The sequence below is a fragment of the Neoarius graeffei genome, chromosome 7 (genome assembly GCF_027579695.1).
Source record: "Neoarius graeffei isolate fNeoGra1 chromosome 7, fNeoGra1.pri, whole genome shotgun sequence".
Taxonomy (NCBI): domain Eukaryota; kingdom Metazoa; phylum Chordata; class Actinopteri; order Siluriformes; family Ariidae; genus Neoarius; species Neoarius graeffei.
In genome coordinates, this window is record NC_083575.1 from 42,922,850 (window position 1) to 42,935,441 (window position 12,592).

General features: G+C 41.0%; 1 protein-coding gene across 1 annotated transcript in view; it reads left to right on the top strand.

The window, feature by feature from the left end:
- The window catches only part of LOC132888854 (sodium-driven chloride bicarbonate exchanger-like), a 168,007-nt gene that overhangs the window by 16,563 nt on the left and 138,852 nt on the right, over positions 1-12,592 (top strand). The window contains exons 7-8 of the mRNA XM_060924948.1: positions 7,771-7,894; positions 8,541-8,770. Coding sequence (XP_060780931.1) covers positions 7,771-7,894; positions 8,541-8,770 — 354 coding nt within the window. The remainder of the gene's footprint in view (positions 1-7,770; positions 7,895-8,540; positions 8,771-12,592) is intronic.

The following is a 12,592-nucleotide window of genomic DNA, read 5'->3' on the forward strand; positions in this document are numbered from 1 at the left end:
TTTTTAAGATATTTTTTTGGGGGGGCTTTTTTCACCTTTATTGGATAGGACAGGGTAGAGACAGGAAATGAGCGGGAGAGAGAGACGGGGAGGGATCCCGCGATAACTACTTCCGTAATTTGTCCAGACCAACCACAAACTTGTACGTCATCCTTCAAACGGTCCAGCCAATCACATAATGTGACGTCACCAGCAGGCGCCGGAGCTCGAGCCAATCTGTAGATCTGATCCCTACACCGAATGGACTGATGATCATCTGTCAGCTGTGCTTCGCATCTCCACCTCAGACATTCAGCCTGACTTTGATGCACTCGTTAAAGACCAACAGAGACTAGATTTCTCTCACTGAGCAAATAAAAAACACCAAATGAGGTGATTAGACTACAAATGTGGGCATCATTATTATAATATGATGTATCTTGTTTAATATTTGGAGTAGAAAGACAATATTTTGATGTCTTTGTGTTTTGGGGTGAATGTGACTAAAAAAATGGTACAAACGTTCACATTTTGTTAACCATTGTTTTGGAAAATTTGATTGAATAAATGACATTTTTTGTAAGGCAACCTCGTTTTTTCCATACTCTTACCAGTCTTAGCAGCTTGTAAAAACAATGATATTTATTGCTTTATATAAAGAAATACAATTAATATTATGCAGAATTTAGTTCAGCCTTATGGTCCGGCCCTCCACAAAATTTCCTGTTTCTCATGTGGCCCTATGGAAAAAATAATTGCCCACCCCTGCTCTATACATTGCTAATGTGGTAAATGACTATTCTAGCTGCAAATGTCTGGTTTTTGGTGCAATATCTCCATAGGTGTATAGAGGCCCATTTCCAGCAACTATCACTCCAGTGTTCTAATGGTACAATGTGTTTGCTCATTGCCTCAGAAGGCTAATGGATGATTAGAAAACCCTTGTACAATCATGTTAGCACAGCTGAAAACAGTTTAGCTCTTTAGAGAAGCTATAAAACTGACCTTCCTTTGAGCAGATTGAGTTTCTGGAACTTCACATTTGTGGGGTTGATTAAATGCTCAAAATGGCCAGAAAAATGTCTTGACTATATTTTCTATTCATTTTACAACTTATGGTGGTAAATAAAAGTGTGACTTCTCATGGAAAACACAAAATTGTCTGGGTGACCCCAAACTTTTGAACGGTAGTGTGTATACATGTTATTTCACCGCCCTCACTGCCATCACCAGGAACTACCTGCAGGCCAGGACAATGATAACATTTTAACATAGCCTATGGAAATCCAAAGTTTACACATTACAGGGTTTCCCATACATAGACGCGTCACACAATCAGACTCGCGATTTTGAAAAAAAAATGCTCCGTTCCGTTCATTCATAGTGCTCTTTCTTCTCGTGCGCGCGCACAGAGAGAGAGAGAGAGACGGAGAGGCGTGTCCACAGGCCTGCCGGTGCGCATATACCCGGACTGCAAGTAGGCCTGTTAGGCTAATTAAAAATAACGCAGCCTTCTGGTCAAGAATTGACTATGGGTGTTTAGTGTATGGGTCTGCAGCCAAATCCGTTTTAGCTGGATTAGATGTAGTTCAAGCTAAGGTGTTGAGAATATGCACGGGAGCTGTACGATCTTCTCCAGTGTGTTCGCTACAAGTGGAAACAGGTGAAATGCCACTTGGTTTAAGAAGAAGGCAGCTTCAAGCTAATTATTGGGTCAATTTGATGGGTCAGAGATGTGATCACCCTGTAAAATGTGTAATTGAACCATCACGGGAGAGGGAGGTGGCAAGACTCTCAAGTTTTGGGTGGTCTGGAAAAATCGTAGCACAGGAATTGAACATTCTTAATAAGAGCTTTTGTTCAGTAGCAACGTGGCCTTTAATTCCTGTATGGCAATTGGAGGTTCCAGAGATTGACTTGAAGTTGCTTGAAATTAAGATGGAAAATCCTGAGATAGACTTGGCATTTGAATTTCAGTGTCATGTAAGAGAAAGATATAAGAACCATATATTAATTTTTACTGATGGGTCAAAAGATCAAGAAACAGGAGCTACAGGGTCAGCCTTTTTTGTTCATAGTTTTAATTTTCAAGCTTTTAAAAGAACCTCAGATTTTTTAAGTGTATTTACTGTGGAGCTCTATGCAATCCTAATGGCAATACAGTGGGTTGAACAGATACAGAGTCAGAAAGTACTGATATGTAGTGACTCTGTGTCAGCTATTAGGTGCATTGGAAAAGGTTCGTCAAAAAGCAGACAGGATCTCATTTATGAGATTTTACTGATAATTAGTGAGGTGAAAAGAAGAGGGATAGAGGTGTCGTTTATATGGGTCCCAGCTCATGTAGGTGTCACATCTAATGAAAAAGTGGATAAATTAGCCAAGAAAGCTTGTCAAAGAGAGTCCATAGATGTAAATATAAAGTTATCAAAATCAGAGGGCAAAAGTATTGTGTGGCAAGAAGCAATTTTAAAATGGCAACAGAGTTGGCAACAAGAAACAAAGGGAAGGCATCTATTCTCAATTTCTAGTAGAGTAACTGACTCAGTTGGTTATAAAAGAGGGCGTAATCGTAAGGAGGAAGTTATTTTTGCAAGGTTGAGAATTGGGCATACATTTTTAAATAGCACTTTGTTTTTATTGGGAAAACATCAGAATGGTCTGTGTTATTGTCAGGAACCTGAGACTGTTCATCATGTCATACTCTTTTGCAAAAATTATGACAGTCAAAGACAGGAACTGCTCGCACAGTTGCGTGGACTTGGTTTGGAAGAGGTGACGTTGAAAAGCATTTTAGAAATAGGATCAAGTGGAAAGGGAAGACGATTTTTCTTAAAGTTTTTATTGGCTACTGGTCTATATAGTAGGATATAGTGTAATTGGGCCTTAATTAGGCATCAATCCTGTAGATGGCAGCAATGCAACTATTTGGATGCCGGCTGCCATAAAACTCCGAAGAAGAAGATTCGCCTTCCGACCCCTTATTTTAAAAGGTAGCCTACGTTGTGCTCGTGATGAGCTTTATCATAGCCTTCTTGGCTTACAGGAAACGGACATCCCTGAGTCAGGCTATAAACCAATTTTGATGCATACAGCAGCAGCGTGACGCGAGGAACCGGCCTTATTGCATTATCCCGTTTATCCCGCTTCAGCAATGACTTCCCTTACGATAGGGCACTTGAGTTTTTTTTCAGGAAGCCACGCAGAATTAAATGTTCTGATAGGGCATGCAGGCTTTGCACCAATTAGGGTAATGCTTTTTCATTATTGTTAGTTGCCTTGGTGTTACCTTAAGTGGTTTCTTACATCTAATTATGATATTTTATTATTATTTTGTTACATTATACTATTTATTTCATTTTAGTATTGGTTGAGGTAAGTGTTGAGTTCAATATTTAAAATAAAAACCTCCAACTTGTTTTTTGCAATTTATTCCTTGAATGTCAACTAAAGAATGATTGAAAGATTGCCACCAAAAAGGCAAAAAACTAAGGTAAAAACCAGAGATGCACCAATTGACCGGCTGCCGATCGGAATCGGCTGATTTTCACGTGATCGGCCATGACCGGCGACCGGCCGGTCAAAATTAAAATATGTCGATTTTCTGCCGATCAAAACTTGTGTATCACATAGAGATGAAAGTGGAAATACTAGTAATTCGCAACTAAAAAGACTGCAGCTACACTGGCAGCTTGAACATGCTTTCTAGTGCGATCGTGTTGCGCTTGCGCAGAACGGTGTCAGTCCTGCGCGCCTAACGAGCTCCGGCGCGCGCGCCGTTAACAACAAAAAAATTCACTATATTTGGATATATTATATATCCAAATATAGTGAATTTTTTTTTGTGCCAGATATTGGATGTAAAAAGAAGAAAATGTTTGTGGTTGTGTGAATTTCCCATTACAGGAATTAATACGTTAGCCTATTACCAAACATCTAGTTAGATTTGTACAAAGAGAGAAAGAAAAAAAAATGTCTTTTTGTTTGTTTTACAACCTGGTTGCACTTGATTCCATTGGAAATTACTCTACAAATACACATTTGACAAAGATGATATATGGCTGTGGTATAAGTATGACTGGAAATTATTTTTGTATTTTGATACTGAATGAAGTAATGGGTTGTTCTATAAGGCATAAGTTTTCAGATCTAAATAGGCTTATGAAAGTGTGTTCCATAGCAGTAGGCAAATAATATATGAGGGGGAAGTTGTTTTTGTGCCAGATATTGGATGGGAAAAGAAAAAATGTGTGTGTGAATTTCCTATTTCAGGAATTAATATGCTAATACCAAACATGAAGAAAGATTTTACAAAGAGCAATGTCTTTTTGTTTGTTTTCAACCTTTGAGGTGTTGAAAATTTATTACTGAAAATCTGGCAGAATGTTCTATTAAAGAAAAGATAAAAAGAAAATAGTCTTTGTGTGTGCTGTGAAGTGGTTTGAAAAAATGAAATCGGAATCGGCCAAAATCGGTATCGGCAGGTCACACTCCATGGAAAATCGGAATCGGCCCAAAAAATTGCAATCGGTGCATCTCTAGTAAAAACTAAACTTTAACTTCAATTTTGGTGAGTAATTTTCATAAATTTAAAAGACAGGTTTTCCACCAACATCAAGCCCAGCAAACTAATGGCCTGCCCTGTAATGTAAAGTTGGGTCGAGAAATGAAACCAGGCAGGGTTCTGGTAAAAATTGTTTTAGCTGTCTTCTCTTAAAGAACTTAAAAGAATTTAGATTGAACTGAATAATCTCAAATGCTTCTTGTAGCTTTAAAATAGTCCCAGCAGGTGACTCTGAAGAAAAATACTGTGTGTTTGAACACTGCCCGCTGTAAACACTTTGCATACACCCCAATGGCCGACTCCACCGACCGCCATGACACCACCGCGCATGATTCCCTCATCAGCACAGTGGAGCACCACAAATTGCTACCTGGTCTGTGGGAAACACTGCATTATCATCATGCACAGAAATTGCAAAACTGCAAAACTAGTTTTAAAACCGCTAAGTTCCAACTGTTAAACATAGCGAGAGGCTGGGCTACGTGTGTGTGTGTAAAGTGTAAACCAGTGCATCCTGACTTTCTAACTATGCCTGTGTGTTGCGTGAGTGGCAGTCAGTCAACAACTCTTCGCAAAGTTTCCTTATGAAACAATATGCTCGCTGAAATTATGGCAGGGAACGCCAGATTAAACATTAAAACTGCCTTCTGAGCACTGTATCTACAGGCTACCACCGAAAAAAGGAGGCTACCAGAAAGGCATCTCTACTCCGTACGATTTTACTTTCACTATGACATTACTTTGAACAGACTATCAAAAAATTGCAAGGTGATATGATAAAGTTTACTTACAGTCGTTTTTTTTTTTTTTGAAAAAACGATGCAATCGTTTTCTGCCTTTTGGCACCCTTCATCATGCCTTGTTGGGGTCCAGAACTAGGAGGAGCTGTCCCCGATATGCCTGTCAAACTTGTTGTGGGTAACCATAGCAACCGAGCTCGCAACCTGTGTAGTCTGCGCAGTTGCAACTATGTATGTACTGCTGTGCTCCTCAATAAACCGAATGGTAATTAGTCTTTTGATTTTTCCGTGAGGTTTGCCTTATGCAAAGAAAGACAGCATAGATGTTTTTTCCTCCCTATAAGTGGGGGGGACCGAATGAGGTGAATTTAAATCTGGGTGGGACGAATCCCCCCCCCCGTCCCCCCCTCTATCTGCGCCCGTGCCTCAACCAATACTAAAATGAAATAAATAGTATAATGTAACAAAATAATAATAAAATAAAATATCATAATTAGATGTAAGAAACCACTTAAGGCAACATCAAGGCAACTAACAATAATGAAAAAGCATTACCCTATTTGGTGCAAAGCCTGCATGCCCTATCAGAACATTTAATTCTGCGTGGCTTCCTGAAAAAAAACTCAAGTGCCCTACTGTAAGGGAAGTCATTGCTGAAGCGGGATAAACGGGATAATGCAATAAGGCCGGTTCCTCGCGTCAAGCTGCTACTGTATGCATCAAAATTGGTTTATAGCCTGACTCAGGGATGTCCGTTTCCTGTAAGCCAAGAAGGCTATGATAAAGCTCATCACGAGCACGACGTAGGCTACCTTTTAAAATAAGGGGTCGGAAGGCGAATCGGGAAGGCTGTGTTATTTTTAATTAGCCTAACAGGCCTATTTGCAGTCCGGGTATATGCGCACTGGCAGGCCTGTTGACACGCCTCTCTCTCTCTGTGTGTGGGTGTGTGCGCACGCACATGAACGAGAAGAAAGAGCACTATGAATGAACGGAACGATACGCAACGGAATTTTTTTTTTTCAAAATCACGAGTCTGATTGTGTGGCGATAGGAATCCATTGTGTGGCGCTGCGCCACACAATGGTCTATGTATGGGAAACCCTGCAGTGCCCCTTGTCACCAGAGTATTGAACTCAACTGTTGTTCATTGATCATCACCACCACGCTACATAAACCTCTTTCTGACACAGCTACACTGTGAAGTATTGTTCTGAGTTCCCAGTCCATACCGAGCCTTTGTTATCGCTGCCTGTTCTTTGACTCTTGCTATCCTTTCAAGTCAAGTCAAGTTTATTTGTATAGCACTTTTAACAATAAACAAAGCAAAGCAGCTTTACAGAATTTGAATGACTTAAAACATGAGCTAATTTTATCCCTAATCTATCCCCAATGAGCAAGCCTGTGGCGACAGTGGCAAGGAAAAACTCCCTCAGACAACATGAGGAAGAAACCTCGAGAGGAACCAGACTCAAAAGGGAACCCATCCTCATTTGGGCAACAACAGACAACATGATTATAACATTAACAGTTTTAGCATAAAATCAGTTTCGTTGATGTTATAACTTTTCATTAATGGAAACTTGAGTGCAAAACTGTTCATGACAACTGCAGCCCTAAAGTTAGCAAGTCAACTGTAGTCCTCAGCCATAAAAGCATTACTGTAAGAGTCCAGAGCGTCTTCCAAGTGTGACTTTCAACTGTCCTCATGGGCCCGTCCTCCACAGGAGCAATGCGATGAGACTCCAACCAGACACAGGGCACCAGGATGGATCAGGCAGGTCCGAGGAGCAGACGAGGTCAGCATCTCGATCCCAGGACCAACATGTAACTCAGAGGGACAGATTTGGGGGGGGGGGGGGAGACACAGGTTGTTAGGTATGCTCAATGTCACCTGAATAAGTAGGAACAGTATACATATTGCACTGAGTACAAGCAGGGACTCCGGCAACTAACTGTGACAGCATAACTAAAAGGGGAGAGCCAGAAGGTAACACAGGCATGAGGGAGCCCCGGGACATAAAGCAGCCATTTACCATTCACCATTTACGCTTCCTGTTTTGCCTACGTCACCCTGTTTGCTGATCGACTGACCCTCACCTGCCTTCTGACTACAATTTTTGCTTCACGATTTGGCTCTGTATTGCTTGCTCGCTGCTTCTTCCTGCAATTACATCAGTAAGTGCCTGCACCCTGACAGGATCGTTTAAAGGAATGCATTTAAAGTGCAGTGTGTTAACATGAGTTCATCATGACGGAGAGATGACGCCGTGTGTTTTTACAAATAAATGGCAGTTGTGTAGAGGATGTTTTGTAAATGAAGTACATTTTACTAAAAAGTGTCAATTTCCCTTATGTATGGAGACTTTAGGGACAACCTGTAGATTTAACATTTGACCTTGATGTTTTTTCCATATATAATGAAATGTTAGTGTATGTATAGACACAAAATTAGCATTCTCTCTTACAATGTATGACATCTAACAGCTGCAATGTGAAGAACTTACAAAGGCGGCATGTGTGCATCTCTCGGTTGGACCGTCCTCAGAACTGGGGGGAGAACTGTGCTGAGGTCCGCTTTGTCATCCTTATACTTGCACCTCTTGAGATGGTAATACGTGTGCACACACACTTTATATGTAGACTACCCTGACCTTCTACAGTTGTATTCCCTAAAGCATTTTAGGAGCACTGCTATTCTCAGGGACTATATTTGAACCATAAATCTGGGTGTTTGTGTTTAGACTGCACTGTAATCACCTTAGCCTCTCCCTCCTATTATGTGCTACTCTTCACAGCAGATGCCACTCTCTTCCTCTGTCAAACACATACAGAGGCACATTTGTGTGCTCAATTACTCATTTCACTAAAAGCAGGATTGCTTGCTTTTACAGATTTATCTCTCTGCACATTGTGCATATTAAACTGGAGCAAAACAAACATTATGTAACTTTAAAAATAAATGTTCTTATGCTTCGATTTAATCCAGAAGAATTAGACCGCACATTTCTCCTGTTCGTATGCTCACAGAAACCAAAAGGATTAGTCACTCGGTCAGAAAGTTTAAATTATAGGAATCATTTTGAATCATTTTGAGCAGTGCTTAGTTAATTAAGTTATAACATACAACCAATCATTATAACTGAGCATAAGATAATGAGTACAATGGGAATTTAACATCAGTCATGCCATAAAAAAGTAAGTGTCCCGTCTATTACATACTGTCCTTTGACCCCCTCTCCTCTCCTCTCTTTCAGAAAAGCACTAAGACGGCAATGGAGCTTGGCCGGACGTTTGCAAGCATGTTCTCAGACATCTCATTCAGGCAGAAGCTGCTGGAGAGTAAGACTCCAGAGGAGTTTAAAGAGGCACTGGTCATTCAGAGGCACCACCTGACTGCTGCCAAGTGCAACACTACCGCTGTTGAGGAGGAAGAGACTGACCCACACAGCCAGAAGCCACTCAAGGTATGTTCAGATTCTGGTGGGTATGTGTGTACATGGCTGTGGTTGAGACATGTTTGGTTTTAATCATCTGCGTCAGATATTTTTCATTCACAGAGCATGCGTACATGCATCTGTATTTGCTTTTGTTTACATCCCAATTTTCCTTCTTGCATTGTGCTTGTGCTCGTCCTCTCTCACTTTCACTGGTGCTGATGCTTGAGTTTTTGAGTGACTGGCTAGTTATTGTCTACCGCAGAGCATGTATCAGCTTATGAGAATTAGTCTTGTTTGCCGCTCATTTGGTGCGCGCGCACACACGCATACACATCCACCCAGACCACCATGGCTGAGGTTTTGCATTTGTAAAAGCCCTCCAGAAGGAAGCGAAAAGAGGGCCAAATAACGCATTGTTGTATTATTGCCACAACGCTTACAATACCTAACGCTGTTACCAAAGACAGAAGCGTGAATTCGCAAAATGAATGCATGCTGTGCCATCATGGTGGTTTAACGTTAAGCTAGCTAGTCAGTGAAGCTCCACCTGACATGCTAGCAAATTCTTTTCAAACTTGAAATCGTATTGGGTAACTAATGCTACTAGAAAAGAGAGATTTCTACATTGTTTATTTGGCAATATTATGCTAAAACATATTTCTGAAAGGCAGGGGCGGTCCTGGGGGCGGTCCGACCGGGCAGCCGCCCGGGGCGGCATCGCGGGGGGGCGGCACGAGCGCGGGCGCGAAAAAAAAAAAAGGTTCCAAAAAAAAGGTCCCCCAAAAAACCCCCCCGAAAAAACAAAACAAAACAAGACGGGCGGGGTGTGTGTGAACATTTTGGATGGGGAAGCCCAATACCAAAGTTGTGCAGGTGACGTCATCATAACAAGAGTCGTCAATACCTGAAGTTGGTCAGTTCTTGTAGCTCAATTGTAATTAAGGGTTTGCAGCAGTGTTACACACACACACAAGTGTAACATGCAGCAAAAGCCATCATGCGTCACATTTGCTGTGGGCACAAAACCCCGTATAATTTAAATAACAAACCAAATATGGTGCCGCAATGCATAGGACACAAACTCAAGACGCCTCTCAAATGTGCAGACCACATTACATTACATTGAGCAAACGCTTTTGTGTGTGCGTGTGCGCACGAGAAAGAGGAGAGAACAGAAAAGCAGAACAATCCAAACAACTTCAAAACGGCTGTACGTTTGATTGTGTGTATGAACCGAATGAATTCCCAAGATTATTGTGGTCGTGCTGGTCAATTGGTCAAGTTGAAATGGTTCAGTCTCACCTCTCGCGTTAGGTGATCACCACTACACACTGACGGTGAGTTTGTGTTGGGGGAAGGCAGGGGGAATCATTCAGGAGGAGGTCAGATGACAAACGGAGTCGTACTCAGAGATAGATCTAATGGATAGGAAAAGGTCAAAGCCATCAGGTGCCCAATTCCGGAAGAAAAGGAAAGAAGAGGAGGAGAAACGAGCAAAAGAAAAAGGTATGCTTTATGAATCAATTTCAGTGAGTGGCATGAATTAGTGCCCTAATTAGCCTTATATTCAGGGGTTAAATTGGGATTGGTTATGTGGGGGGGCTCTGCCTCGTACCCGCCCCTGCCCCCGCCGCCCTGCCCCAATATACTTTTTGGAAAATAACCCTCTAATTTGATAACCATATCATATTGCACAGAGATATACACCTTATCTGTGTGTTGTAGGCCTATGTGTGTCTTGTAGTGCCCCCCTACACATTATGGCAGTTTGAATGTAGATTGGTTGGCCAGTGTAACAGATTGTACAGGTTGTTGTACATTGGTTTGAAGGAAATGATTAGTGGGGGGTCTGGGGGTCCTCCCCCAGAAGTTTTTTATTATCATACATGTTATTTGCTGAATTCTGGTGCATTTTAATAAGTTGTTAGCTGACTTTACAGAGGTAGGTTGAGCAATATCATGTTAAATCTTGTCACATGCCTACAGGTGAAAAATGTGAAGGAGAAATGTTCAGTGAGAAAATTTGAAGGCTTGCACAATCTTAAACCAAAACAGTTGATTTATTTTGGAGGATAAATGTTAAATATGCCAAAACACTGTCAGTCAAATTGTCAATCAAATATATTCATGCAGTGAATGCAACCAAATACAAACAACACTATAACATTGGAAGCATTTATTATTATTGTTATTATTATGTATTCAATTATTTATTTGGCATGTGGTGCTTTTTGTATTGTCTAGAACATACATAAGATGAGCATATTATAGCAGCAAAATAGAAGCACAATCATTTGAATGCAGCAAAATTTGCTGCATTCAAATGATTGTGCTTCTATTTTGCTGCTATAATATGCTCATCTTATGTATGTTCTAGACAATACAAAAAGCACCACATGCCAAATAAATAATTGAATACATAATAATAATAACAATAATAATTACACTAATAATAGGATTGTATGCAGGTAAAAGGGGAGACGGTGTATGGAGAAAATTATAAACAAGTCACAACGCTGAAACACAAGCCCAAAAACCCGCAAACCACGACTTCTGATTTTTTTTAAAGCGAGCTCACAAAAAAAGAAACCCCAAAGTCGCTTATAAAAAGCGGAATTGGTAACCCACGCAGTGTTCCAGAAACCAGAATCTCTGATCGCAGGTTCTGTTCTAAATAGCTTTGACAGGTCGTCTTGTTATCAGGAAAACTATGATCTATCTCATAAAAGTCATGGGTTTATTGATTAATAAAACGATATTTAATTATTCAGAACTGAAAATCGTGAAAAGGGTTTGTTGCTTTTGATGTGTGCGTGATCATATGCCATCCGCTCCGAGCTTATGTGCCGGGGCTCAGCCCCGGACAGCCCCGGCCCAATTTAACCCCTGCTTATATTATTGATGCTTGCTAAGTCGGACGACCTGGCCTGGCCTGCCCCCCAACACGAAATTAATTTCAGCATAACGATTAGGCTTTGCAACAAAACGTTTAAAGTTATTGCTGTCATTGCCCTGGGTTAACGTTGGGCTCTGTATTAGCCAACAGAATGTTAACAGCTTTACATGGTCGTTTAAACATTTCTCGTCGTGTGTTGTACGTCGCAGACACGGCCCGTTATAAATTTGCTGTTACCAGAATGGCAATGATCAAGTCGTAATGTATTACTTAAGACTCTGTGTAATGTCATAGTAGTGTAGTACTATGGTAGTAAAGTCTTTTTGATGACTAGTACAACGTTCCGCTGGCGGGATTGTGCATATTATGGGGCTACGACAAGTTAGGCAGGCACACACACACACACACACACACACACACACACACACACACACACACACACACACACACACACACACTAATGCCTATATCCCAGTGTTTATTTCAAATTAAGCAGTTGTGCTTTCTTAAATAGCTGTGGATAGCTGTAATGCGAAGTCATTGAGTCTTTTTGTTTATTGTTTATCTTTTATTGTTTATCTTTGTATTTTTTATTGCACTAGTCATTAAAACTGGAAATTTGTTCTTGAAAATAGCTGTTGTGAGTTTGTGTATGGGGTCATGTGTGTTCTGGACGAAGTTAGTGTTTTCTTAGGTGGTGGGTGGGAGGTGGTTGTCGGGTTGGGCCGGGGGGGCGCCAGTAGGGGGTTTCGCCCGGGGAGTAAATCACTCTAGGATCGCCACTGCTGAAAGGACTTCAGATATGTTAACATTATTCATGTTAGTGTAACTCCATTTTTACATGGTAACTAACGGTGTCCAAGTTAACTAGCTAGATGTAAACGTTAGCCATGGACGAGGCTACGGCAACTTGGTGGGCAAATCCACAGAAAGTCCTTTGACTAACCAGACTGCATAAGTATTGCAATGTTAT